Below are 24,980 nucleotides of genomic sequence, written 5' to 3' on the forward strand. Positions count from 1 at the left end.
ATCTGCCCAGACCCCCGCCACCCAAAAAAAAAAAAAAAAAAAAGAATCCGACCAAAACCTTCTGATTACTGTTAGTTATTGGCTGAGATCCGGGAAGTCCTGTACAAGAGCTGTCTGCCTGGGAGGCGGGCGTCCCACTGCTGGTCCCCAGTCGGATGGGGTCGGAGCCTGGTCTCAGCCTTCGCTGGGACACCTGCCCTGAATTCTGTGCTTTGTCAGGTGCCAGTTTACACGGATTTCAGGGGAAAACAGGTTTCCGTTTCTTTTCTCAGAGTTAGTTCTTCCCGATCAGTGAGCCCAGAGGCCGTGGTCACGGAGATAGTTCAGGAAATCCCGGCGTTCATTTCACCCCACGCCACCTTCTCCACAGGTCGCTGCTCCCGGGTCGAGTCTATCCCAGGTCTGAGGACAGTGGATGACAAGCTGCCTCCGTCTCTCTCCTTCCCGGGTCCCCGAGGCTCCACTGCATCTGCTCTGACGATGACGCCATCCACCACCACCAGGACAGTGTTTCTAACTACAGGCGGGGCCAGGAGAAATGACCGCTGACCCCCGTTTTGAAATAATCTAGGGTCTGTGCTGACGTGTTTTTAGAAGCTCAGTTGGGGTCGGCTCTGGAATAACAGTCGATCCAAACTCTTGGAATCCAGCGACACCACCGCCAGTGAAGCAGGCCTGCTTCATGAGGGGGAGGGGGGAGCAGGAGGGGCGGTGTCCAGCCCGGGGAACCATCGGGAAAGAGCCACGGATGCGGCCAGGCCAGCGGGAGCCCAGGCCGGAAGCTGCCCGAGGACCCCAGACCCCGGGCCTGGCTCAGCTCTGCCACTGTCCCTGCTCAGGAATCCACAGGCCCATGTGTGGTCTGAGCCCAAGTGCTGGGAGCTACACTGCAGTGATGGACGGTACCCATCCACCCCCGCCCAACGAGCTGGGGGCCAGCCTGGGTGACAGGGGCTGACCACGGGGCCAGAACCAGCACGTGCTCACCGTGTGCCCCCCCCGCCCTGGTGCTCAGACCCTCTGCTCAGCTACACACACTCCCCCAAGGTGCTTCCCCCGCAGACCGAACATGCAACCCTGCAGCTGCCCCGCTCCCCGTCCAGACTCTCTGCAGACGCCCGTGCCCCCTGACCCACCACCTGCTACAGGCCCTCCTCCCCAGCCCTGGGGTCTTGCCCCATCACTCCTGACCTTAGAAGGTCAGCCCCGCGCAGGCACGGCAGGGCCCACCTCTGCCTTGTGCTCCATCCACCCATCAGGATGCCCGGAAGCCTGCTTGCCCACGTCACCCCGCCCCAGCTCCCGGCACACAGACCCCCAGCTTCCTGTCTCACCAAGTGTCTGCCTGGGCTGGTGCCCGCCTCACCTTCAGCCAGGCCTCTGCGCTGGTCCCCCCTCCAGGCCTGTGCTCTCCTGTGCCTATCCAGGCCTGTCCCGTCCCCTGGCATCTCGAGCACTGAAGCTGTGTCCCCGATAAGCCAGCAGCCCTGTTCCCACGTTGCTCAGTTAAATTCAGGAGACAGGAGTCGACCGTGATTACAGCACGGCCACCTGTGTGCGGACGGGGACGAGCACGGCTGCAGGAGCATGGGTGCAGGTCCTGCCCCAGCTTTGGAGTCCCCACAAGTGACGAGAAAGCTCCCTCCTTCAGCTGACGCACCTGTCGTGGGTTCAGCAGCTGTGAGGTGGGACACATATACGTGACATTGGCACAGGGAGGACCTGCCCAACCCAAGAGGAGAGGGGGAGGGAGGCCCTGCTCGCTGAGTCCAAAATAAACGCTCTCTGCTAAGCATTACCCGCTTGCCCGGATGAACGCTCCAAGTTGCCATGGAGACCCTCACCTGAGCCGCTCTCGGCTCTCACGACGGCCTCACCTCAGCTGGTCGAGTTCACGTGTCCCCTGGGCACAGGGCTCTCACCTGGGATGACGGTGCCTCCCCCCGCCAGGGGACACTGTGCAACGTCTGGGGGCATCTTTGGCGGCCACAACTCGGGGGTGTTACTGGCATTTGTGGGTGAGGGTCAGGGATGCCGTACACATCCTACAGTGCACAGGACAGCCCCCAGCATAAAGGACTGTCCAGCCCCAGCATGGAACATCATTCATCCATGAAAAAGAAAGAAATCCCGCCATTTGCAAGAACGTGGATGGACCTTGAGGGCATAACGCTATGTGAAATAAGTCAGACGGAGAAAGACCAATCTGTATGATCTCGCTGACACGTGGAATCTAAAACAACCGAACCCAGAGAAAAAGACTGGTGGTCACCAGAGGTAGGAGGTGGGGTGGGTGGAATGGGTGGAGGGGTTCAAAAGGTCCAAGCTTCCAGTTATGAGATAAGTAAGTCCTAGGGATGTTGTGTACAGCATGGCGACTGCGGTTAATAATACTGTGTTGTATATTTAAAAGTGGCTAAGGGAGTAGATCCTAAAAGTTCTCATCATAAAAAAAAAAAGTGTAACTATGAGTGGTGACGGATGTTCACGAAACATATCGTGGTGATCATTTCCCAGTATATCCATATACCAAATCGTTACATCGTACGCCAAAAATTAATACAATGTTTTGCGTCAACTGTATTTCCATAAAACTGGAAACAAAAAGAGAAGACATAAGATTAAACAAAAGTTAATGCCCATTTGGAACTGGTAAGAAACAGAAAGGATCCTCCGGCCCCCACGTCAGCGGGGCGGAGGATGAGAGCCCTGTACCGTTTTAGCCCACGCGTGATCTGAGGTCCCACGCGCAGGGACTTGGTTTCCAGCAGGGGGAGCTAGGCACACGCGGGTGCATGTGCGTCTCCCCGGGCTGGCATGAGACGGCTGTTCTGTGTTGTCATTCATTCATTCACTCATTCTCTCCTTCAACTCAGGTACGTACTGAGCACCTACCACTCGCCAGGCACCTCCCGGATGCTGGCGATTCCATGCCGCTAACACAGGCTCCCGGAGGAGGGAAAAAGCATTTTTAAAACCAAGTAAAGCGTGATGGTGCCTACGCACGTGTAATCCGAACAACAGAATCACCTTTCCTCCCCGAACCCACGTTCCAGCGGGGTTTCCTCAAGTGTCTCCAACCAGCCCCTACCTCCCGTCTCCAGGTCGTGGAAATTCGGATCCAGGCCTCGTTCCAGCATCTTGACGACCTTCTCCACCGAACGATGCTGGATGTAATCCATGCATTTTTTCAGGTTGGTCTAAAGAGAAAAGCAAAATTGGTCTTACAGAGAAACGTCTCTTCAGGCCACAGGAAGGCTCCTTGCGGGGTGCACCCTGGCTGGCCGCCTTTGCGGGGAGGAGAGCTGCCCCTTGATGGGGCCCTGCTGCAGTCCCCAGGCTCGCCAGGCAGCATCCTTCTGCATCTGGAACCCCGGGGCCAAGCCCGGAGCCCAGCACATGGCAAACGCAATTGGCCTGTCCTGGATGAATGTTCTAGAAATCCCCCACCGACCTCTGTGCTTGCCGAGAGCCACAGGGTGTTGCTTCACTTTCAAAAGGATGAGCCACCTGAACCACTTTGAAAAACTACGCTTTCCAGGGTGCAGCCCAGGTCTTCTGACTCCATCCTCTTTTGAGCGAGGCCCGAGGATTGGTATTTGTGTTTCCTAATCTCTAAAGCAGTGGCCTGCTATGGACAGCAGAAGGGCACTGCTCACAGCTTAACCCACTCGTGGCTAATCCCGTGACCTGCAGGTGGACACACGGATGCTTGGGTCACCGAGCGATTCAAGGTGAGGGAGTCAGTCACTCCTCGTGAGACCAAAATGACCAGGGGCTCAACACTGACCAGGTTGCCCAGACTCATCTGCAAGGAAAATAATAATTTTCTGTCCATCTAGCAGATAGCCTGGGCTATTTGATGGTAACCACATATCTGAGATGCCTCTGTCAGATGAATGTAATGCTCTCACTGGCCCAGTTCTCCACCCGCACTCCACACCCCTCCCCAGTCACCCTGAAACCAACCCCTGGACCCTTCAGCCCCGGATCTCCACCTGGATGCTTTCTGTACATTCTGGGACTAAACATTAACAAATGCTCAAGGACACAGGATACACTTGGTCTCACTGAACACCTTCATTGCTACTTACTAATCGACATTATTTTAAATGCACAAACACATTTTCATGTACACATCAGAGAGTAATCAAAAGAACCTGAAGTGCCCAGACTTGGAATCTAAATACCCCCGTGTGGGCAGATTCCAGGGCTGGGCAGGGGGAGTGCAAGAGCAACCTGACCGTCTTGTGCCTGAAAAAGCCGTCAGTACCCAAAGGATGGTGGGGACAGCGCCAGAGGGAGGAGAGCCAGGCAGAAGGGCCACCGGCCACATCTGGACAACTTGGGCACAAAAATAAATAATGAGAATGGCATATGATAACCCATTGAACACGATGAAAATCCACAGGTCCATCCTGATATGAATGGGGGGATGAAACAAAAACAAGGAGACCCCAGAGGTTGGGGATGCTCTCTGTGGACTCACGGCTGCAGGTGAGCTCACCTGGGCAGATCAGGGCTGGTTTAAGTAAGCTGAACGGGCACCCGTCCTGACTCTGGCTCTCCCTGTGCTCTGCAGGGAATGCTCCAGGCTCTCCGGGGAGGGGCCGGACCTGGAGGAGGGCATCTGAGAGCATCCTTGGGTATCACACATCTTCCTCCGTGCTGAGCGAGGTGCCCACCGCACGCTCCAGCTCCTGCACGCCCTGGACAGGCACAGCATCCCTGACGGAGCACAGGTATGCCTGGAACACAGCCCACAGCTCGCTCCTTAACCTTCTCCTTCTCCCCTGCTTCCCTTGTGCGTCTTACCTCCATGCAGTTTATGTAAACAGCACCTTAATCACGAGAGTGGCGGCACCAGACACCTACTTCAGTGTTGTCCCCTATTTCGGCAGCGAAGACCCAGAGGGAACGGCCACCCGTCTTCCCAGAAACACCCGGGAGGACGTGAGTAGAAAGCAGGGCCCCAATCTCCACTCTCAGGGATGTTAGTTCCCTTACGTGCAGGCATCGACTGCGTTTGCGTCACCCGGGAGGAGACGATGGTGGTGTTTAACAGGGCTCTGGCGGCAGCAGGGGCCTCAGCGTCTCACAGGAAGGAGAACCCTCTGCCCAAGAGCTCCCCCGATCTCTGAGATGATGACGCAGAAACGAACACCAAGGCTCGACACAACCAGTCCTCGCTTACCTTCGTGTGCAGCCTGGCCAACTGTTTCTCATCCAGGTTGGATTGTCTATACACCCGCTTCTTGTAGCGAAACTGGCACAGACACACAAACAGGAAAAAAAGAAAACCAGGTAAATATTTCACGCAGCCGTTCAGAGGAAACACCTGCCTTGTCCGTGGGTATTTCACCCGGGGCGGGGGCTCCCTAGCAAACCCTTTTGTGTTAAATAAACTACTTGCGTTCGCACCACAGAGCCTACGACAGCGTAAGGGTAACTTCTGCGGAGATGCTGCTGACGTTTTGGCTGGAAAGTCACAAAAAGAAATGAGAGCAACCCAGAGGGATGAGGATTCAGGAGCCTGATGTGCTCTGCTCTCCTCTGCATCGTCAGCATGGCAGCAAATCAGGACCCGCTTCTCACGTGGGCTCTGTCTTCGACATCGTCAACCTTTATTAAACACACTCAAGAAAAGCCCCAGCCTGGCAAAGCCCTGCCCTCAGCCCACAAGCTCCGCCTGGGACTCTGGGGCTCAGACTCACTCCTTCAAATGGCACGGCACCTCCTCTAACCTGGCAGAGACGTCATGGAAACAGAGGGGCTTGCTGAGTAAGTCTACCTTGCTCAGGTAGAGTGATGGTGCCCGGGAGGGTGCACTGGGGCCGCAGGCTGCTTCCGAATCCCCAGCGCCTTTCACCCGACGCCCTGTTCCTTCTCCTGGGTGCCCTGGCTGCCTCTGGAGTACATGCCCTGTGGCGGGTTTGGGAAGGAGGCTGGCAGCTTGGGAGTCATTGGGACTCCGAGCTGAGACACAGCTCCAACTCCAGCCCCGCCACTGCCCTAGTGGAACGGAAAGTGGGGTCCGGCTGCTCGCCGCTCAAAAGCCAATAAAGAGGCCAGGCTGGTGGAAAGGCGAGTTTGCCTTATGTTGATGCTGGCAGCCTGGAGGCAAGGGAGGGTGGACTCCCATCCAAAGGCCAACGCCCCCCCCCCCACTGACAATCAGTGGGCTAGAGCTTTTATAGACAGAGGGAGGGGGCTCCATGCAGACACAGCACGGTGTCTGGCAGTCGTCTTGAAATTGGTCATCGGCACCCTGACCAGCGGCATCTTGATTGCTTTAGGTCCAGTTAGCCTCAGTTCCAGGGTTGGTTTGTTCCCATTTCTTTGAGGCCAATTCTCGGAATTGTGGCAGCTTATGTCATGGCTACAGTCTGGTCACCATGCACTTAACTGCTTCCACCTGGTAGGGGTTTCAGTATCTATAAGACAGCTCACAGGATACGGCTCAGAATATTATCTCTAGCCCTTGAGGAGGAACTAAAGGTCCTTGACTATGCTTAATGACTAAACTATTATTTGGTCTCCTTTGACTGTTTTCCTTTGTTTCTGCATTTTCTCACTTCTCTGATTAAACATATTCTTTTTTTTTTTTTTTGCGGTACGCGGGCCTCTCACCGTTGCGGCCTCTCCCGTTGCGGAGCACAGGCTCCAGAAGCGCAGGCCCAGCGGCCATGGCTCACGGGCCCAGCCGCTCCACGGCATGTGGGATCTTCCCGGACCGGGGCACGAACCCGTGTCCCCTGCATCGGCAGGCGGACTCTCAACCACTGCGCCACCAGGGAAGCCCAAACATATTCTTTGATTAAAGTTTTTCCACAGACAAAAGGCAGGCGGAGGACACGGCGGGGAGGGAGGGCCCGTAGGGTCCTGCTCCGTTTCGCCAGCAGCCGAGTCACTGGGCTGGACGCCTACCCCATCTCAGACTCTGTTTCCTTGTCTGTCGCACAGGGATCACAGAGCTCCCAGCGTGCCCCGAGGATTGAATGTGAGCTTCCTGGCACAGAACCGGTGCTGGGCAGACGCTGTCTTACCCTTCCCTCCCCAACTTCCCTTGATTCCCTCCCACTCCGAGGAGTTTAAACAAGCACAGGTGTGACACAAAGGGTGCAGAGCAGGGGGTGACCTAACCCTGAAAGTCTCATCCCCTGTGAAGTTTCCAGAGCGACCACCTTATCGTCTCCTCCCCTCCACTCCAAACAAAAGAGCAATCCCACAACAGACAAAATCCCTCGGTGCACAGACCAAAGCTTGATTATTTTTTTTAGGTGCCGAAATAAACCAGTGAAATCAGAAAGTCCCGTGAAACGCAGGCCGCACCCCGTTCCTGGATCACGTGCACCGTCGCCAACGGTAAGCGTCCGCCTTCTCGAACTGACCTGGCAGGAGGAGACGCCGGCCGTTTTAGGAGTCTAGCCCTCAGATTCTAGATTCAACCAGGACAGCACAGTCTGGGCACGGCCGTGAAACTCCCTATTGCTTATCTTCATGCGTCACGGCTCTGAGGCTTCAGGAGCCACTGAGAGTGACGTGAGGGGATGTAACAGAGTTTGCTAACTTGACGGATCTGTAGGAATCCAAGTCAATGGGTGCTTTTTCAGTTATAAAAAGAAATATGCTGGGGTCGACAACATCTCTTGGCAGGAGGGGGACACATGGAGGAGGCACATGGAGGAGAATGTCTACTTCCACAGTCATAAATGTTTGCGGCTTGTGGCTAGAGGGATGTAGGCTCAGAAACACACATCCTTTTCTCGCTCTTTTCTCCGTGTTTCATACGTAGCCAACCGTGGTTTACGGCCATGATCCAAGGCAAAGAGCTCAGATCCAGGCTGCCCCTGGCGCGTCCACCTCCAGGCCCGGCTCAGCCCCCCACAGCGGACCACCTGGCAGGATGGTGGTCCAAGGAGAGGCACGAACACACGTGTAAATGGCTCCTTCATGGCAATGAGAGCTGATGGCAGGAGCAGCTAGAGCACCCACCAGTGCAGGCGCTCGCCCATCCCCAGCCCTTATGCTAAGATCACTGTCCCAAGGAATAGCTCACCCGAGCCTCACAGCCACCGGGAAGATGGTAGTAATGTTCCCCTGATTTCAAAGCTGGGAATCTGAGGCTCAGAGAGGCTGTGGGGTGGCAGGTAGGGTCCCACAGTGACCAGGACTGGACCAAGTCCATCTGATGTAACAGACCACCCAGCCACATGGGGCAACGAATGCTCATGTGCTCGCCTCTCAGCCTCGGCTGCCATGAGTCCCTGGATGGGACAGCAGAAGGACACGTGTGCCGGCTGCCCTGAAAGGCAGGGCACAGCCCTGCCCAGGTCCCACCGGGCTCTCCCAGGCCTCCTCTTGTTCGGTTCTCGGGGGCTGGGGGACGGGCCCATGTCGCCTCCTCCAAGATGCTTTCCGATCAAGGGTAGGCTCCGGACTGCCTGTTCTCGCCCTGTTTTACTGTCTTTATAGAAATTGTCAGCCCCCAAATGAGCTGTTTGTTGACTGTTCCTGGCCCGTCATCTACAGGATTGTAAGCTCCGTCAGACCAGATCCTTGACTGTCCCATGCACGTGGGCCATGCCGAGAAAGGGGCAGGTTGTGAGCAGGCCCCTGACAAGGGGTTTTTCAATGGACGCCCAGCTCACAGGTGAGCAAACTGAGGCCAGAACAGGGAACCACTTGACTCCCCAGGGGCATCCCAGCTTTTCCTGACGGAAACCCTTCTCCTTGGTCCAACACATGTTGGGGGTCTCAGAACCTCAGCTTCAAAGTCACTGTCAGACCTGGGAATGTGCAGATGAGGGGCTGCCGTGGTCCAAGATGTCTCTGACTTCAGACCAACCCCCTTCGAGGGCCCAGATGCCACCCATGATGCCACCCTCACAGGCTCTCACTGTTGACTAAGCTGAAACGAATGCGATCACTTGATAATAATAGTGACGTGTGGGGTCATGGTAGAAACGACCACATTTCCACCTACTTGTGTCGCTGTCTTAATAATTGTGGGGCGGGGGAGGAGGGATAAACTGGGAGATTGGGATTGACATATACGCACTACTGTATATAAAATAGATAACCAACAAGGACCTACCGCACAGCACGGGGAACTCTACTCAATATTCTGTAATGACCTATATGGGAAATGAACCTGAAAAAGAGTGACTGTATGTAGATGGATAACTAATTCACTTTGCTGTGCACCTGAAACTAGCACAACATTGTAAACCAACTACGCGCCAATGAAAATTTTTATTCGTTTTTATTGGAGTATAGTTGCTTAAAAATTAATTTAAAAATATACCATGTGGGGCTTCCCTGGTGGCGCAGTGGTTGCGAGCCCGCCTGCCGATGCAGGGGACGCGGGTTCGTGCCCCGGTCCGGGAAGATCCCACGTGCCGCGGAGCGGCTGGGCCCGTGAGCCATGGCCGCTGAGCCTGCGCGTCCGGAGCCTGTGCTCCGCAACGGGAGAGGCCACAGCAGTGAGAGGCCCGCATACCGCAAATAAATAAATAAATAAATAAATAAATAAATATAAAAATATACCATGTGGAAATACCATACGTAAACTCAGGGTGCAGCAAGCCCGGGCTCCCCAGGGCAGAGCCGGGGGACGCACGTTCCGTGGATGTAAGGCTGCCGGGTGTATGCACCCCCCACTTCACGAGGCAGCCCAAGAGCACGTGACTGGCCACAGCGGCTCAAAGAACCCACAGGTCATTCCCGGGAGTCACGCTTCTGACAACAGCTGGATGGCCACGGGCCACCCTGAGCCCAAGGGCGGGGTGTCGGGGGAGATTCAGGGAGGTAGAAGCAAACCCCGTTCTGCGTCCCCAGGGCTCACAGCTCCAGGTGACGCGAGCCTGAGTCAGACCCATGGTCCGCTCACACCAAGATGTCCCTCCAACAAGTTCATCCAATCCACAGCAGGAAAACAAATGGCTAAAAATTGCACCCTGGTCCGCACATCAGGACAATATCTGCTGCGACCTTGAGAATGCACACTACTGGTTTGAGCTAAGAGCGATTTCCCAGTCCGAAGCAAACGTGGAACTGGGGGAAGGTCCTCCCTCCACCATCACGCCCAGGCTCTGAGGCGGTGACCAGTACCTCCAGGGAGGGGATGCCCCTGCCCGCGGGCTGCGGGTACGCGCGCAGAAGCCGTTCCTCGTCCAAGAACTTGCCGTCTCGCCCGTCGCTCGCCGGCTGGAACAGCCCGTAGTTCAGGACGTCCTTCAGGCTCTGGTTCAGCGAGCACAGAATCCGCTGCTTCGCAACCCACACCGTCGCATCGGGGTTAAATCGAATGCACTTCTGCGCGGAAGGACAGAGACCCCTGGTTAGTGATGCAGGATGCCACCCCGGCACGTGGTCAGAGATGCCACAGGTGCTTCCATTCCATCCCGAGAGCTCCTCTGAGCTCTGGACCCCCTGGCTTTTCTGGATGAAAAATACGACCTTCTTGTCGCTTCGGTAAATATAAAAGGGGAAAAGCTCAGATCGACTCACTGATTCTGTGGCCTCAGCTCTCACCATCGGCTCCAATCTCTGGGACCAGCTGTGTTTGCCGGTCATCACTCCCCACCACCTATTGCCCTGGGCAGTTCTCTCACTTGTACGGAGCTTCTCAAACCTCCCTGCTTGTTAAACACAGACTGTTGACCCGCACCCCCTCCAAGCAGAGTGTCTGAGTCAGCGGGTCTGGGTCGGGCCCCAGAAGCTGCATTTCTCACAAGTTTCAAGGTGCTGCTGTAGCTGGTCTCGGAAACAGACCGAGGACGACGGCGCGAGTGAATTACAGTGTGGCTTCGTTTTTACCCCGATCGCTCTCTCTTGGCATCTCAGGCCCAGGTGGACGTCTCCTCTTGTAACCTCACTGATGGGAAAGCCCAGGGCACAAGCGCCCCACCCCCCTGACTCTGAACGTAACAGCTGCAAAAACACTGACACCGCCCCTCCCAAACCATAAAGAATGGCAATTATGAAGAATGATTTGATTTAGAAATCGTATCAGTTGCCGTGAAAGTTAATCTTTGAAAAAGTTAAATAGTACAGACGGTTCCTGCAAACCAACCACGAACACTTTTCAAGAACAGAGCGAGGACGCTAAGAACCAGAACGACACGCCTTGGTCACGTTCCCAGGTCCCTTCAGTGAGACCTGCCAACACACCAGGAAAACAAGCGTTAGGCCAAATCCGCTTCTGACCATCACTTCTAATTTTTACTGAATTAAAATTATACTCTACTGCACGGCCATCGGCAGGGGCTCAAGAATGTGCTTAATCACTGTAAAATCGTTCAGAAACGATGAAGTTTGACTGCTTTTGAGGCTGGAACCAACTCTCTGCAGGAGGATTCTGCTCGCCCAAGGATGCAAAAGGCGCTACTATCTCCCTGACCCTCTGCCTCGGGAGAGCTCCTCCCTGCTGGGTAAGAGGATACCCCTGCTCTCGACAACAGGTCGGTTGAACAGGCAGCCCGGAATCCCACTGCCGGGAAACCTGACCCCACGGGCATGAATGTGCCGTCTGTCCCTCTCCGATGGCAAAGACTGAATTCAAGAGTAAGGCTCAGAGCTCCTCTCGGGGCTGCGAGGCTGGGTGGGGGCCGATCGTTCGCTTCAGTGACTGCCAGCTGTACCCCTGCCATCTTCGGCTGAATGAGAAGACTGTCTGGAAACTCCCAACACAACAGCGGAGCTGTATCAGAGGTGACCAGGTAGGGCCGTGGATATCTCGCCAGTTCCTGCTTTGAGAATCATTGTTGGCCTCCGGTTCCAGCTCCATGGATGCACGAACTCAAGTTCCCTTAGAGGCCAGCATCCAAAGCGGGCCTGAGGCTCCCTCCCTGCGGCCGGCAGAAAGGATCCTGCCAGCAGGTGGGTGCTGAGCAGAGCACAGCCTGAAACCCATCCCCCAGGGAATCTGTGTGGCGACTGTGGATGATCCCAGAGACTGGTGCCCACGGCCACTTAGGGGGCAGGGCTGGGGACGCTGAGTCGCGTACAGGCCAGCCCAGCACAATGAAGAATGTCCTGCTCCAAAAAAACGCCTAGAGGGCGCCACTGAGAAACCGCTCTAGAAGCAGCAGGAGCTCGGAGGTCAGAACGGCTTGGATTTCCAACTGCATACACTAACCTTGGGATCCTGGGCAAATTTAACAACCCAGTGGTCCCCCTGTTTCTGTGATGAAAACCATGGTAACTGCATAACTTGCAGGGCAGTTGTAAGAAGCAGACGGAACATATATAATACATGTCATTATGGGTTGAATTGTGTCCCCGCAAAAGATAAGGGTTCCTGCCCCTTAAGGAGCTCAAAGCCTAGTGGGGTGTGATGACGGTGGTGGTGATGATGTTTATGGTGATGGTGATGATGTGGTGGTGTTGATGGTGGCGATAGTGAACATAATGGTGATGACAGTGTTCACAATGATGGCACAGTCGTGGCTGACATGTATGGACTCCTAAATGCCAGAAATTGTGCTGACGACATTTGCCTTCAACACAACCACGACTGGAGAGTCTTATTATTATTATAATCATTATTATTGATATAGTGTGATTATTATATCAATAACTATAATGAATATATAATTATATGTTAAAATACAACGTAATAACAATTATTACTATTCCCATTTTCCAGATGAGGAAGTTGAGCCTCCGAGACTCACGTAACTACCCCAAGGTCGCGTGTCTAGAAAATGGTGGAGGTTCGATCCGAACCCAAGCTGTATCGGCCCGGCTCCGAAGTCCTCGCTAGTTAACTGACACGTCATTTCCTCTCTGTGCCCGCGGCACCTCAGTGCGGACAAATCATAAAATATCTATCAGACGTCTAGTCACTGAGAAAACGGAAGAGAATACTTACGTTCAGGTCCTCTGTGGACCAGGGACATACTGCCTTTGTTCAGATTTTCCAATGACCTGTCAATTTGCCCCAATGTTAAATGTTGACAGTTACAAGGGAGAAGCAGTTTCACCTCCATAGCAAGGGACACTATTTGGGAGATGCTAAATAACTTTTTTCAAAGAAGGAAAGGCTACGCTCCGAGATACTTTGAAAAATAGACAACGTCACAGGTCTCAAGGCATGTGGTGCTGTGCAGATTAGCCGTGGACGTGTCTCCCAGAAAAAGCAGGGGAGCGCCACGGATGTGGTGTCCTTTCTTCTACTTAACAGCTGGGCTTCGGGGAGGATGGACAAAAGAAAACCCCCGAAGAACAACAAAGCACTTCAAACAAAGATTTTCACCCTGGTGTGAATTCACAAGACTAACAAGATTTTGGAACAGGCGCCTCGGCCAGCAATGGTGACAGTGGTGGACCGGTGGCAGGACCCTGGCCAGCAATGGTGACAGTGGTGGACCGGTAGCAAGACCCTGGACACAAAGGAAGGTGCTGACCATGAGCCCAGGTTCACCGAGCAGGGAGATGCAGGGACCTGGATGCCAGCTGACAGATGAGTGGCTCCAGCGTGGGCTAAGTGATGACACCAACCTAAAAACTCAGCCCCCAAACAGATGCCCCCATCGTCCCTCCCTGCCCCTCCCCTCCTGCTCCCCGATCTCAGCGGCTGCCCCTCCTCCCATGCCACAAACCCAGGAGGACCTCTTGACTCCGTCCTGTCCCGCAGCTTCTGGACTGGTCTGCATTAATCCATGACCTTGGGTGTGTGAGTCCTCATCTGTCCCACCTCCATTGCCCAGCAGCCCCAAGCCTTTCTCACCAGGTCACTCCAGCGGCCACTGCACTGAGCTCACCCCATGTCCCTCGGGCGACTCCCTGAGCGGCCGCCAGGGTCCCCTCTCAAGCCAATAACTCCCCACATCCTGCCTGTCGGTACCACCTCTGTCCTGGCCCCAACCCCACACGTGTGTGCACTGGCACACACACACATGCACACGCACATAAAAACATACACACACACACATACGTACACAAACGCGTGTACACAAATGCATAAGGACACAAATACAAACACACATATATACCTGTACATACACACATGCGAACACATATACAGACACACACACATATGCACAGACAAACACACACGCGCACACACACTCCAGCAATGCGCGGCAGTCCTCGGGAAAGCCAGGCCACGTGCGCCCCCAGCCTCCAGCACCTGTGCACCTGTGCTTCCAGCTGGCCGTCCCTTCCCCACCTCGTCTACCAGCTGAAACTGCACTCACACCTCCCACAGGGTCAGGGACTCACCCTCTCTCTGGTCTCCCAGCTGAGCTGACCGCTGGGCTCCCCGTGTTGAACCCACAGCCCACGGACCATTCAAGCTAATCCGGCTGCCCCCTTGCCCCCTCCTGTCCAGCCTGCATGTCACAGACTCTCCATCCCGCATTTCTTGTCTCCTGGGAGGTGGGACACGCATGTATTCCTCCTCCCTCTCTCCTGACACGCAGGTAGGAGTCGGTACCTGTCACTCACTGATCTCCTGCTGCGACAGCCCAAATGCCGGGACATCCAGATGCATCTCAAGGCCGCCCGGTGGGTCTGGCTGAGCTGCATGGCTTAAGACACAGGACACTTGCGAGAGGACGTAAGGGCATCTCCAAGACCCACATCAGAGTGCTTCTCGCTTACGTCCTGACAAGCATAGCGCTCAACACGGGATCTGCGTGGTTTGGAAATGGGAGGCGCAGAGACGTGCACACTCTAACAGAGAGAGAAGGGGTTGTGACCGGCATCAGCCCGGATGACAGGAGGGCAGCCGGCATCCAGGAAGCTCCGAGGACGCCCGCAGGCCAGCCTCAGCGTCCTCCAGAGGGAGGCACGTCCAAGCCCAGGTAACCATCTACGTCCTCCTCCAAGATGCACCCATTCACATCCCCCACCCTCTCCCTCTCCCGGCTCCTGGCACCACCGGCATTCGGCTGGCGAGAGCGCCCCCTGGCCCTCCGAGCTGCTGCGTGACGACAGGGTTTATGTCCTGTTCTTGCCACAACCATACCCGATGTCCATGCAGCTCAGTGGATGTCACTGGAACTGAACTGCACTGAACACAAAGTTCCATACGTGGAACCGTCCTGGGTGACAGAACCCGGCAGGAAAGCAAGGTCCCCACGGGATCAGGAAGAGGATGGTGGGAGCTACCATTTCTCGGGGCCCCGCGTTGCACCAAGTGCACCGAGACCTCATCAGCTCCTTGAACGACCCAAAAATCCTGAGAGGAGAGACACACCACCAAAGTGGGCAGAGCTGCGGTCGGTGTGCGGTCAACACGCACAAAACTCTGGCCCTTCCGCTGGTAGAGCTCATGGTCAAACTGAAATCTACAGTGAAGAGAGTGAGAGAAATCCTACATGGCCAACGTGAGCTGTAGCTATTCTGCAAGACATGAGGCTAAACCTGAAATACCTGGACTCAAGGAGAGGCACCCTGGCCCTGGAGACCGAGAGAGGCAGGCGCCCAGCCTGGGTGAACCAGGCAAGACCCTGGATCTGTGTGAATGAGTCAGCTTGGGCCACTGTAACAAAACACCACAGCCAGGGACCTTAAACAACAGACATGTACTGTCTCCAGTCCTGCAGGCTAGAATCCAAGATCCAGGTGTGGGCAGGGCTGGGTCCTCCTGAGGCCTCTCTCCTCGGCGTGTAGACGGCCGTCTTCTCCCTGCGTCCTCGTGGGGTCGTCCCTCTGTGTGTGTCTGTGTCCTGACCTCCTTTTCTTATAAGGACCCCAGTCCTGTGGGGTTCGGGCCCCACCCCAGTGACCTCGTTTCACCTTATCCATCTCTTTAAAGATCCTCCTCTCCAAATACAGTCACCTTCTGAGGTGTTGGGCGTCAGGACTCCAACATATGAATTTTACGGGGACACAAGGCAGCCCATCACACTGTGACCATGGCCAAGCCTCTGCCACACACAGAGGGCCACACTGGGCCGTGTCTGTGTGGCCACCTAGCTCACAGGATCCACAGAGGGTCACACAACCTGGTGCTTTGGGGTCACGTGTATCTACCGGAGGGGCTGGCCCGTGGGGTAGAAGCAGGCAGAAGTTGAACAGGCTGTTCTGATTCACAAAAACACGGCAAGAGAATTCTATGTAAGAGAGTAAATTGCTCTCCACACCTGTCCTGGGCCCTGCGAAACAGAAATGATGACAATGGCTGTTTTGTAAGATGTCAGAAGGGTAAGACGTGTCTAGACAAAGCTTGAGGAATGGTAAATATTACACTGTGTAAAATGTCTGTTGTTACAGTGAGCTGTCTGGAGGCCAAGGGAAGAAGCAGCAACACGGGTTGGATTACACCATCTATTCAGATCACCTCCCCCGCCACAGCTGCTCGCTCATGGTCCTCAGGTGAGACTTAAGTCCAGCTCACTCTTGACTTCCTCCCAGAAAAGGCGAGAAGAACGAGGGGGTGGCCTGACAAAGCATTCAGGGGTCGTGGTGCCGAGGGAGGCCCCTGCATCACCCCCGTTCACCTGTTCAGGATACAGAGCTGGAAACACGGACCCCAGTGCATTCAGGAGGAACGCAAGATCTCCTGAAAGAAATCCCAGTTTCTGAGCACATCATTCATTGCAAAAGAAGCACATTTCACACCATCCTCAATTCTTTCGGGATGCATTTCAAAGGCCCTTGATAAACAGAACCTGCCAGGGGTCATTTAAACGTGCATCGAGGGGCGGCTGGCCTCTAACGGCTGTTCACGCACCATCTGCGGACCCGCCAACCTCTGCCCCCCAGGACTGTGAGGGGGTGGTTTCCGCATGCAACCGTCCAAATGAAACAATGCTTTTTGCCGCGGACAAACACCACCAGGCTGCACCTGTGGTGGAAAACATGGAGACGCTGGCACGGGTAACACACAAAAGGATGTATGTGGAACGGGGAAGACAGTGGGTGACTGTGACCGAGAAGGACAGCCTGGCCCAAGGAAGCTGATGGCCAGGAACCACACTAGTGCTTCCGAAGGTTTAAACACTAAAGGCCAAAGTGGCTGTGGATTAGGGTTAGGGTCTTTCCAGTCGGAATAACATTTTCCAAAGAATAAATGCTTGACAGCAGCCCCGGATGCCTGGTGAAGTGGTGGGTGGACCGTGCATCCTGGTGACCTTTAAGGGGCCAGCTAGTGGTCCTCTGCGGCTGTCAAGGCCATAGTCACTGAGAGGCACTAGTTGGGCTCTGTCAGAGACTCACACCCTCCCTGGAGGTGAGCTCACTTTCCTCTGTTGGTCCCCACGATTTCAGGCAGGCTCAGAGCAAAGCAGAGGATATGATGCTGGCTAAAGAGGTCCTCCTAGAAGCAGTAAGTGGAGGTGGGTAAGGGCAGGCGGGGGAGAATTAAATCGTCCTGACCGCAGACACAAAGCACTCACTGTGCGCCCGCCAGCCCAGCAAAGAGAGCACGTCAAACGCACCCTCTCCTCCTTAGGTTCTCCTGGAGGAGGTACGAGCAGCCCCAAGCCCAAAGAGGAACGCCGTAAACCCTAGGAACTGCTCCCCACGTCACACAGAGGCGGGTCTGGAATGAATGGGCCAGAGGGCTGATGAGTTTCAACTTGGTCCCACTGCACAGGATGGAGCCGCAAATCGGGAGGGTTCACCAGGCGGGGCCACGAAGCGGATTCCAGGCAGAGAAAGGGAGACAGGGGAGGCGGTGGCCACATCACATGGGGACAGATGCTGTGCGGACCGAGTGGAATTAAGAGCTCCTGTCTGTCCGCCCAGAGAGGAGGGCTGTGGGCAGAACGGTCAGAACCGGGAGGGAAGGAGCCACGGAAACGCAACCACAGAGCAAAGGTGCTAGAAAAGAGCCTCACCCTCGGCACTAATGCAGGAAATTAACTTCTGATGACTCGTGCCCTCTTATGGCCACTTTCTGGATCATTTCATCAGCCCGGGACATCAGGGAAGGAGGAGAGCTCTGCTCTTGCCCAGGGTGACCTTTGCACCACAATATTCTCACCACACTGTGGGGTTTACAAAGCTTTTGACAGAATGTGTAATAATTCCAGCCCCAGGCATTCGTTTCTCGACAGGATTTAAGTGGGTTTTGACAGCAAGCTTAAACAGAAGACCACACCAAGCCAGACGTGTGTCGCTTGGGCCACTGAGACCGCGTGAGCCGGCCTGACCACTCTCGTGTACAGAGTGTTAGCCTCACAGCTAACAGGGAGACGCAGCACAGAACCCTTACAGCACACAGAGCTGGGGCTGGTTAAATAGGCTTTTTGCTTCTTCATGATACGTATGAAAATAAAGCTCCTCTCCGCCTTTGGCAAGCCGCCCCGCGCCATGAATGGTAACCAGCGCACTCGGGGCCTGACTTTCTTGAGGGCCTTTCACAGGAGGGCCCTTGAGCTTTCCCACGACCCAGCAATCCCACTACCGGGCATGTACCCTGAGAAAAACCGTAATTCAAAAAGAGTCATGTACCAAAATGTTCACTGCAGCACTATTTACAATAGCCAGGACATGGAAGCAACCTAAGTGTCCATCATCGGATGAATGGATAAAGAAGATGTGGCACATATATGCAATGGCATATTACTCAGCCATGAAAAGGAACGAAACTGAGCTATTTGTAGTGAGGTGGATGGACCTAGAGACTGTCATACAGAGTGAAGTAAGTCAGAAATAGAAAAACAAATACCGTATGCTAACACATATATATGGAATTTAAGAAAAAAATGTCATGAAGAACCTAGGGGTAAGACAGGAATAAAGACGCAGACCTACTAGAGAATGGACTTGAGGATATGGGGAGGGGGAAGGGTAAGCTGTGACAAAGTGAGAGAGAGGCATGGACATATATACACTACCAAATGTAAGGTAGATAGTTAGTGGGAAGCAGTCGCATAGCACAGGGAGATCAGCTCGGTGCTTTGTGACCACCTAGAGGGGTGGGATAAGGAGGCTGGGAGGCGGGGGAGACGCAAGAGGGAAGAGATATGGGAACATATGTATATGTATAACTGATTCACTTTGTTATAAAGCAGAAACTGACACACCATTGTAAAGCAATTACACTCTAATAATGATGTTAAAATTAATTAATTTTTTTTAAAAAATGAGGGGCTTCCCTGGTGGCGCAGTGGTTGAGAGTCCGCCTGCCGACGCAGGGGACACGGGTTCGTGCCCCGGTCCGGGAAGATCCCACATGCCGCGGAGCGGCTGGGCCCGTGAGCCATGGCCGCTAAGCCTGAGCATCCGGAGCCTGTGCTCCGCAACGGGAGAGGCCGCAACAGTGAGGGGCCCGCGTACCACAATCCATCAATCAATCAATCAATCAATAAATCAAATAATGACCTTGCTTTGCCAAAAAACAATAAGGACAATGAGGCTGGTTATCACCACATCACGGAGAAAATGGAGGCAGAGGGAGTGAAAGGGTGTGGGGGTGGGCGCTCTGGCTTTGCCAAGCAATGAGTGAGACCACAAGATGGCACGGCTCCGTGCTTTCACCCCTCAATGTGATCCAGATGCGCACCGCAAAGCGCACAACGGAGTGCTGAAAGCAGAGAGCAAAGATCCAGAAAAATATTCTGTAATGCCAAGAGGGCAGATGGATGGATGGGTGGATGGAAGGATGGATGGGTGGATGGGTGGATGAGTGGATGGGTGGATGGATGGGTGGATGGGTGGATGGGTGGATGGATGGGTGGGTGGATGGATGGATGGGTGGATGGATGGATGGGTGGATGGATGGGTGGATGGATGGATGGATGGATGGGTGGATGGATGGATGGGTGGATGGATGGATGGATGGGTGGATGGGTGGATGGGTGGATGGGTGGATGGGTGGATGGATGGATGAGTGGATACGTAAAATAAATAAAGACAAATCTTAAAAATATAACACCAAGTGGAAAACGTAAGTTATAAATGACATGCCCAGTGTGATACCAGGTATATATATATATTCATTTTTACACAATAACACAACAGTATATAGAGATCACTGATACATATAAAAAGAGGAAAAGGGACGAGAGGAATTCACAGTGAATCATGGCAGTGTCTGCCTCTGAGCAGAGGGGCCTGGGCAGGAGGGTGAGGGAGACTTGTGCTGTATCAGAAACATTTTAACCCTGTGATTGAAAAAAGACAAAATGTTAACCACTGTCAATTCTACATAATAAACAATAAAGCTGGTATGTATGATATTATTCTTTGTATTTTTCCTATATTTCAAATTTTCTCTCAATGAACAAAAGATACACCCATCTGGAACCCAAGGCATTCCTCGGCCCCGTGGGGGCTTCCCTGGCTGAACTGGAGTCGGCCCTGGGCCTCACTCCACCGCCATAAACCAAGTTCCCGAAGGAAGAACATTGTCGCCGTTACCACCTTCTGCCCAGTGAGTCCTCGTCGATGACTTTTTTAGGGCAGAAGATGTACTCAAGTCAGGGTCATGTACAACTAATTTTCTAATCAAGTCTAAAATGCCAAACAAGTTTCCCTGTGGTCAGCAAACAAGCAGGCGGGAAAGGAAAATCTGGGACAGGAAAATCTGAAAACAAAATGGCAGAACAAAAGACGAAAGAGCATTTTGATGCAAGAGTTTCTCACCTCCGCGTTGCCTGGGCTACTGGGTGACCCGTGAGGCCATTTAGTGGAGACATTTATAAGGCACCAATGGGATAAGCGTTGTTTTCAGGGGAAGACCTAGGGGGGTGGGCCTGCCTCCAGCAGGAGAAGCTGACGACAAGAGTGAGTAGATATGAGCTGCCTCCCAGGCCACACATCACCTGATCCCGCTGACGTGGAACGTCCACAACAGGCAGATCCATCGAGACAGAGAGCAGATAGTGGTCGCCAGGGACTGGGGGAGGGGTATGGGGACGCCTGCTAACAGGTGCGGGGTTTCCTTCTGGGGTGATGAAATGTTCTGAGATTGACTGCGGTGGTGGGTACCCTCACCTGTGAATTTACTAAAATCCACTGAACTTGTTTTTTCTTAGATTCCATATATATGTGTTAGCATAGGGTATTTGTTTTTCTCTTTCTGACTTACTTCACTCTGAGTGGGAAGCAGCCGCATAGCACAGGGAGATCAGCTCGGTGCTTTGTGACCGCCTGGAGGGGTGGGATAGGGAGGGTGGGAGGGAGGGAGACACAAGAGGGAGGAGATATGGGGATATATGTATGTGTATAACTGATTCACTTTGTTATAAAGCAGAAACTAACACACCATTGTAAAGCAATTATATTCCAATAAAGATGTTAAAAAAAAATCCACTGAATTGTACACTTTCAATGGGCAAAGTGTATGGTATGTGAATTACATCTCAATCTTTAAAAGAAACGGAGTCTTTTTTTGTTCCTGTGCTGAGAAACTGCAAAGACGCAGGCAGGGTGTTGATACAAGTCACCCTTAAGGACCCTTTGCTTGGCCAGAGCACAATCTCCTGCAAGGGCCACATGTGCTCTGATGACCTCGACTTTGTCATCAGGAACCTGTCCCCGTCTCCACCTTCTCCCGCCACCCCTGGCCCCAGCCTCCAACACCCCCTACCCGCTGGACTCCTGCAGGAGCCTCCTACCCGCTTCTGCGCCCTTCCCTCCTCCCCCGAGAGAAGCCAGGGTCCCCATCAACTATAAACGAGGTCACAGGCTCTGTGCCAAACCTCTCCAAAACTCCCACTGTTCTTCGGGGGGAATCACACCCCCTCGCCTCGGTCCCTACCTACCGCCCTCCGCCCTGTGCACCCGCCCAGCCGGCGGCCTCGGCCTTCCCCGCTGCGCTGACTTGCCAACCAAGTTCATTACCACTCAGGCATGCCGCTCGGGCGACCCTCTGCCCGGAATGTTCTGGGCAAAGATCCTTACAAGCCAACCTCTCATCACCTGGGGCTCAGCTCAGATGTCACCTCAGCAGGCGAGGGCTGAGATGAATTCATAAACGTCTAGCATTTGATCCTCTTTTTTTAATTAATTTTTATTGGCATATAGTTCATTTACAACGTTGTGTTAGTTTCAGGTGTACAGCAAAGTGATTCATTTATACATATACATATACCCACTCTTCTTTAGATTCTTTTCCCAGGACTTCCCTGGTGGCGCAGTGGTTAAGAATCCACCTGCCAATGCAGGGAACACGGTTCGATCCCTGGTCTGGGAGGATCCCACATGCCGCGGAGCAACTAAGCCCGTGAGCCACAACTCCTGCGCTCCAGAGCCGCAAGCCACAGCTAATGAGCCCACGTGCTGCAACTACTGAAGCTTGCATGCCTAGAGCCTGTGCTCCGCAACGAGAAGCCACCGCAATGAGAAGCCCGCGCACCGCAACGAAGAGTAGCCCCTGCTCGCCGCAACTAGAGAAAGCCCACGTGCAGCAGCAAAGACCCAACGCAGCCAAAAATAAAGAAAAACTTTAGATTCTTTTCCCATATAGGTTACTACAGAGTATCGGGTAGAGTCCCCTGTGCTACAAAGTAGGTCCTTGTTGATTATCTATTTTATATATAGTAGTGTGTATGTGTTAATCCCAGTCTCCCAATTTATCCCTCCACCCCCCTTTCCCCTTGGTAACCATAAGTTTCTTTTCTACATCTGTGACTCTATATCTGTTTTGTAAATAAGTTTGTGCATTTGATCTTATTCTAAGAACAGTAAGACTCCTGGACGGCGGGCGGTCTACAACAAAGAGGCAACCGGGTTCGCATGAAAAACAACTGCTTTTAGCACTGTGCGGAAAACTTCTGGGAGGACGGAGGGGTCTGCAGCTCCCCTGGTCCAGGAGGAAGATGGCAGAGACAGGGCTGGGGTGGGGAGAGAGTGACACGGGTGCAAAGGGATTCAGAAGGTCAAAGGGCAGGACTCGGGAGGGGCGATGGAATGCTCGGGATAACTCCTGGGTTCCTGCTCAGACAACAGAATCCGAGAAGGTTCACAGCCCACAGTGGGAACAACCCAACTGCCCATCAACCGGGGAACGGATTCAGCCACACGATGGGCTACTACCCGGCGATGAAAAGGAAAAAACAGACAGATGCCACGACGGGGATGAACTTCACTCCCATGACGCTGGGCGAAAGAAGGCCACACCGCAGGTGACCTGTTCACGTGGGTGGTGCAGAAGAGGGGGCTCCATGGAGACAGAACACGGTTAGTGGCTGTCAGGGCTAGAAGTGGGGACGAGGAGGAAATGCAAACAGGCACAAGGTGGTGATGGGAAGAGTCCAGACCGAGGTGGCCGGGCAACTCAGCAGACTTACTGAAAACCATTGGACGGGGCCCTTAAAATGCGTGAGCTTCACGGCTTGTACATCACACCTCAGTAGAGCTGGGTTTTTTAATGTAACCACTGGCCAAGAGAGGGAAACCAGCGGGGCCAGCTGTGGGGTCAGAGGGAAGAAGCAAAGGGTCATGGCATCTGCTCTGGACCATGTGAGTCGAGGGGCCTCTGAGCTTTCAGAGGAGATGTCAAGGGAGAGACGAGGTCCAGGCCCCGGACGGGAGGTCGAGCTGGAGGCGTGACCGTGGTTGGGACGGCGTTGGACAGACATGGTAACAGGACCTCCCGCCAGCCGGAGGGTCAGGGAGGCCTTGCCGAGCTTGGTTGCCGTGAGACATGAGTAGAGGTGGAGGGATGAGGGAGCGGCGGAGGGATCCCAGGAGAAGGAATCCTGTCTGAATGTGAGACAAACCCAGGCAGGAGGGAGCCCGGGAGGGCCAGGCTGCAGGGGCCAGGCTCGGCCAACCTGGGCTTCCTCGGCCCAAGCCTCCTGCCCTCCATTCGCCCAGTGCCTGGATGTCCAGAGAACATGGCAGAGGGTCCACCCAACCCACCACATTCCCTCTGGAAAGATGCGTCCTTGGCAGTCAACGACAAACCTTCTGGGAGTGGAATTCAGAGGCTGCAATTTACTCCCAGAAGGAGACTCTCACCTCCCGAGGGGCCCAGAGTGATGGACTGAACACGCACCCAGCCGTGTGCTCCGACGGAGCTTCTCAACGTGACGAGCCACTCCTGCACAGGCCTTCCAGAACCTTCTCTCACGATGCGTGCCCACCTCCTGGTCTTTGCAGAGTGAGAGGCCAGCCGTCGGGGCTGGATTCTCAGCTACTGGAGGAGGAGATGGGCTCAAAAACGGATAGGACAGGCAAAGTCCTCCTCATATTCAAAAACCAGGGAAGCCTCAGATATAAAAAGCAAATACGACGGTTGTCTGCGGCAACAGGATAAGGATTTAAAACCCTGAAGGAGGAGGAAGTGAGCCCTCTGTGCTCTTGGAGTTCTGCTTTGATTCTCAGTGATGAGCCAGGGGACCCAAGGCCACGTGGGTGGAGCAACCCTGACAGCCCGACTGGAGGCAAGTGGGTGGAGTGGGGGGCACTGCGGTCAGCTGACGTGGGCGTCAGGGCGGGGGAGGCAGGCAAGGCGGGGATGCAGTGGGGATGAAGGATGCGGCGGGGATCGGGGATGCTACGGGCTGCTGCTCTCGGGGAGAAATCTGAGGGAGAGAGGAACGGGTGGACAGAAACAAATTGCGGCTGAGGGGTCAGGAGAGCAGCTGAGATGCTCTTTCCTCAATGAAATAAACTCGAAGACGCAGTTATCTAATAAACGGAAGCATCGATTAAAGCAGAAAGGCATCTTCCAGAAGCCTCTGCCAGGTGGGCCAGGCTCCTGCACCTCCGTTAACTGGCTCAGACGGGTCGTGGGGACAGACACGTGGACCGACAGCTTCCCCGCAGCCACTCGGTGCCAACCCCTGGGTGGAGGTGGGCGTGGGGGGCGGATGCTGTGTTTTCCTCTGCGCCGTCCTTGTGATGTGACATTCGGGGAGGCTTGGAAAGGGGACTGGTGCCAGCTCTGTCCCCACTTCCCCGTTTGCTGTGCTCCCAAATAGAAATCACACAAGAGCTATATAGTTTCTATTGATTTTGCCTAGCGTATCTTGCTTAAAAGGCCAAGTTTGCTGACGGCTGCCAGAGCTCAACCCCACCGTAAGCGCCTTGTGCCTCTGCGATGCTCCAGCAAAGCACAAGGAAGGCCC

The 24,980-nt window shown here is 54.2% G+C and overlaps 1 protein-coding gene across 3 annotated transcripts in view; it reads right to left on the minus strand.

Moving 5' to 3' along the window:
- Positions 1–24,980, minus strand: part of SHANK2 (SH3 and multiple ankyrin repeat domains 2) — a gene marked incomplete at its 5' end in the record, with an annotated part of 546,538 nt that overhangs the window by 427,640 nt on the left and 93,918 nt on the right. For all 3 annotated transcript variants that reach the window (XM_082845188.1, XM_082845187.1, XM_082845190.1), the window contains 3 exons: positions 3,092–3,200; positions 5,195–5,266; positions 10,114–10,317. In XM_082845188.1, the coding sequence (XP_082701314.1) occupies positions 3,092–3,200; positions 5,195–5,266; positions 10,114–10,317 (385 nt within the window). The remainder of the gene's footprint in view (positions 1–3,091; positions 3,201–5,194; positions 5,267–10,113; positions 10,318–24,980) is intronic.

Source organism: Leucopleurus acutus (assembly GCF_964270905.1).
Source record: "Leucopleurus acutus genome assembly, chromosome: 8".
Lineage (NCBI taxonomy): Eukaryota > Metazoa > Chordata > Mammalia > Artiodactyla > Delphinidae > Leucopleurus > Leucopleurus acutus.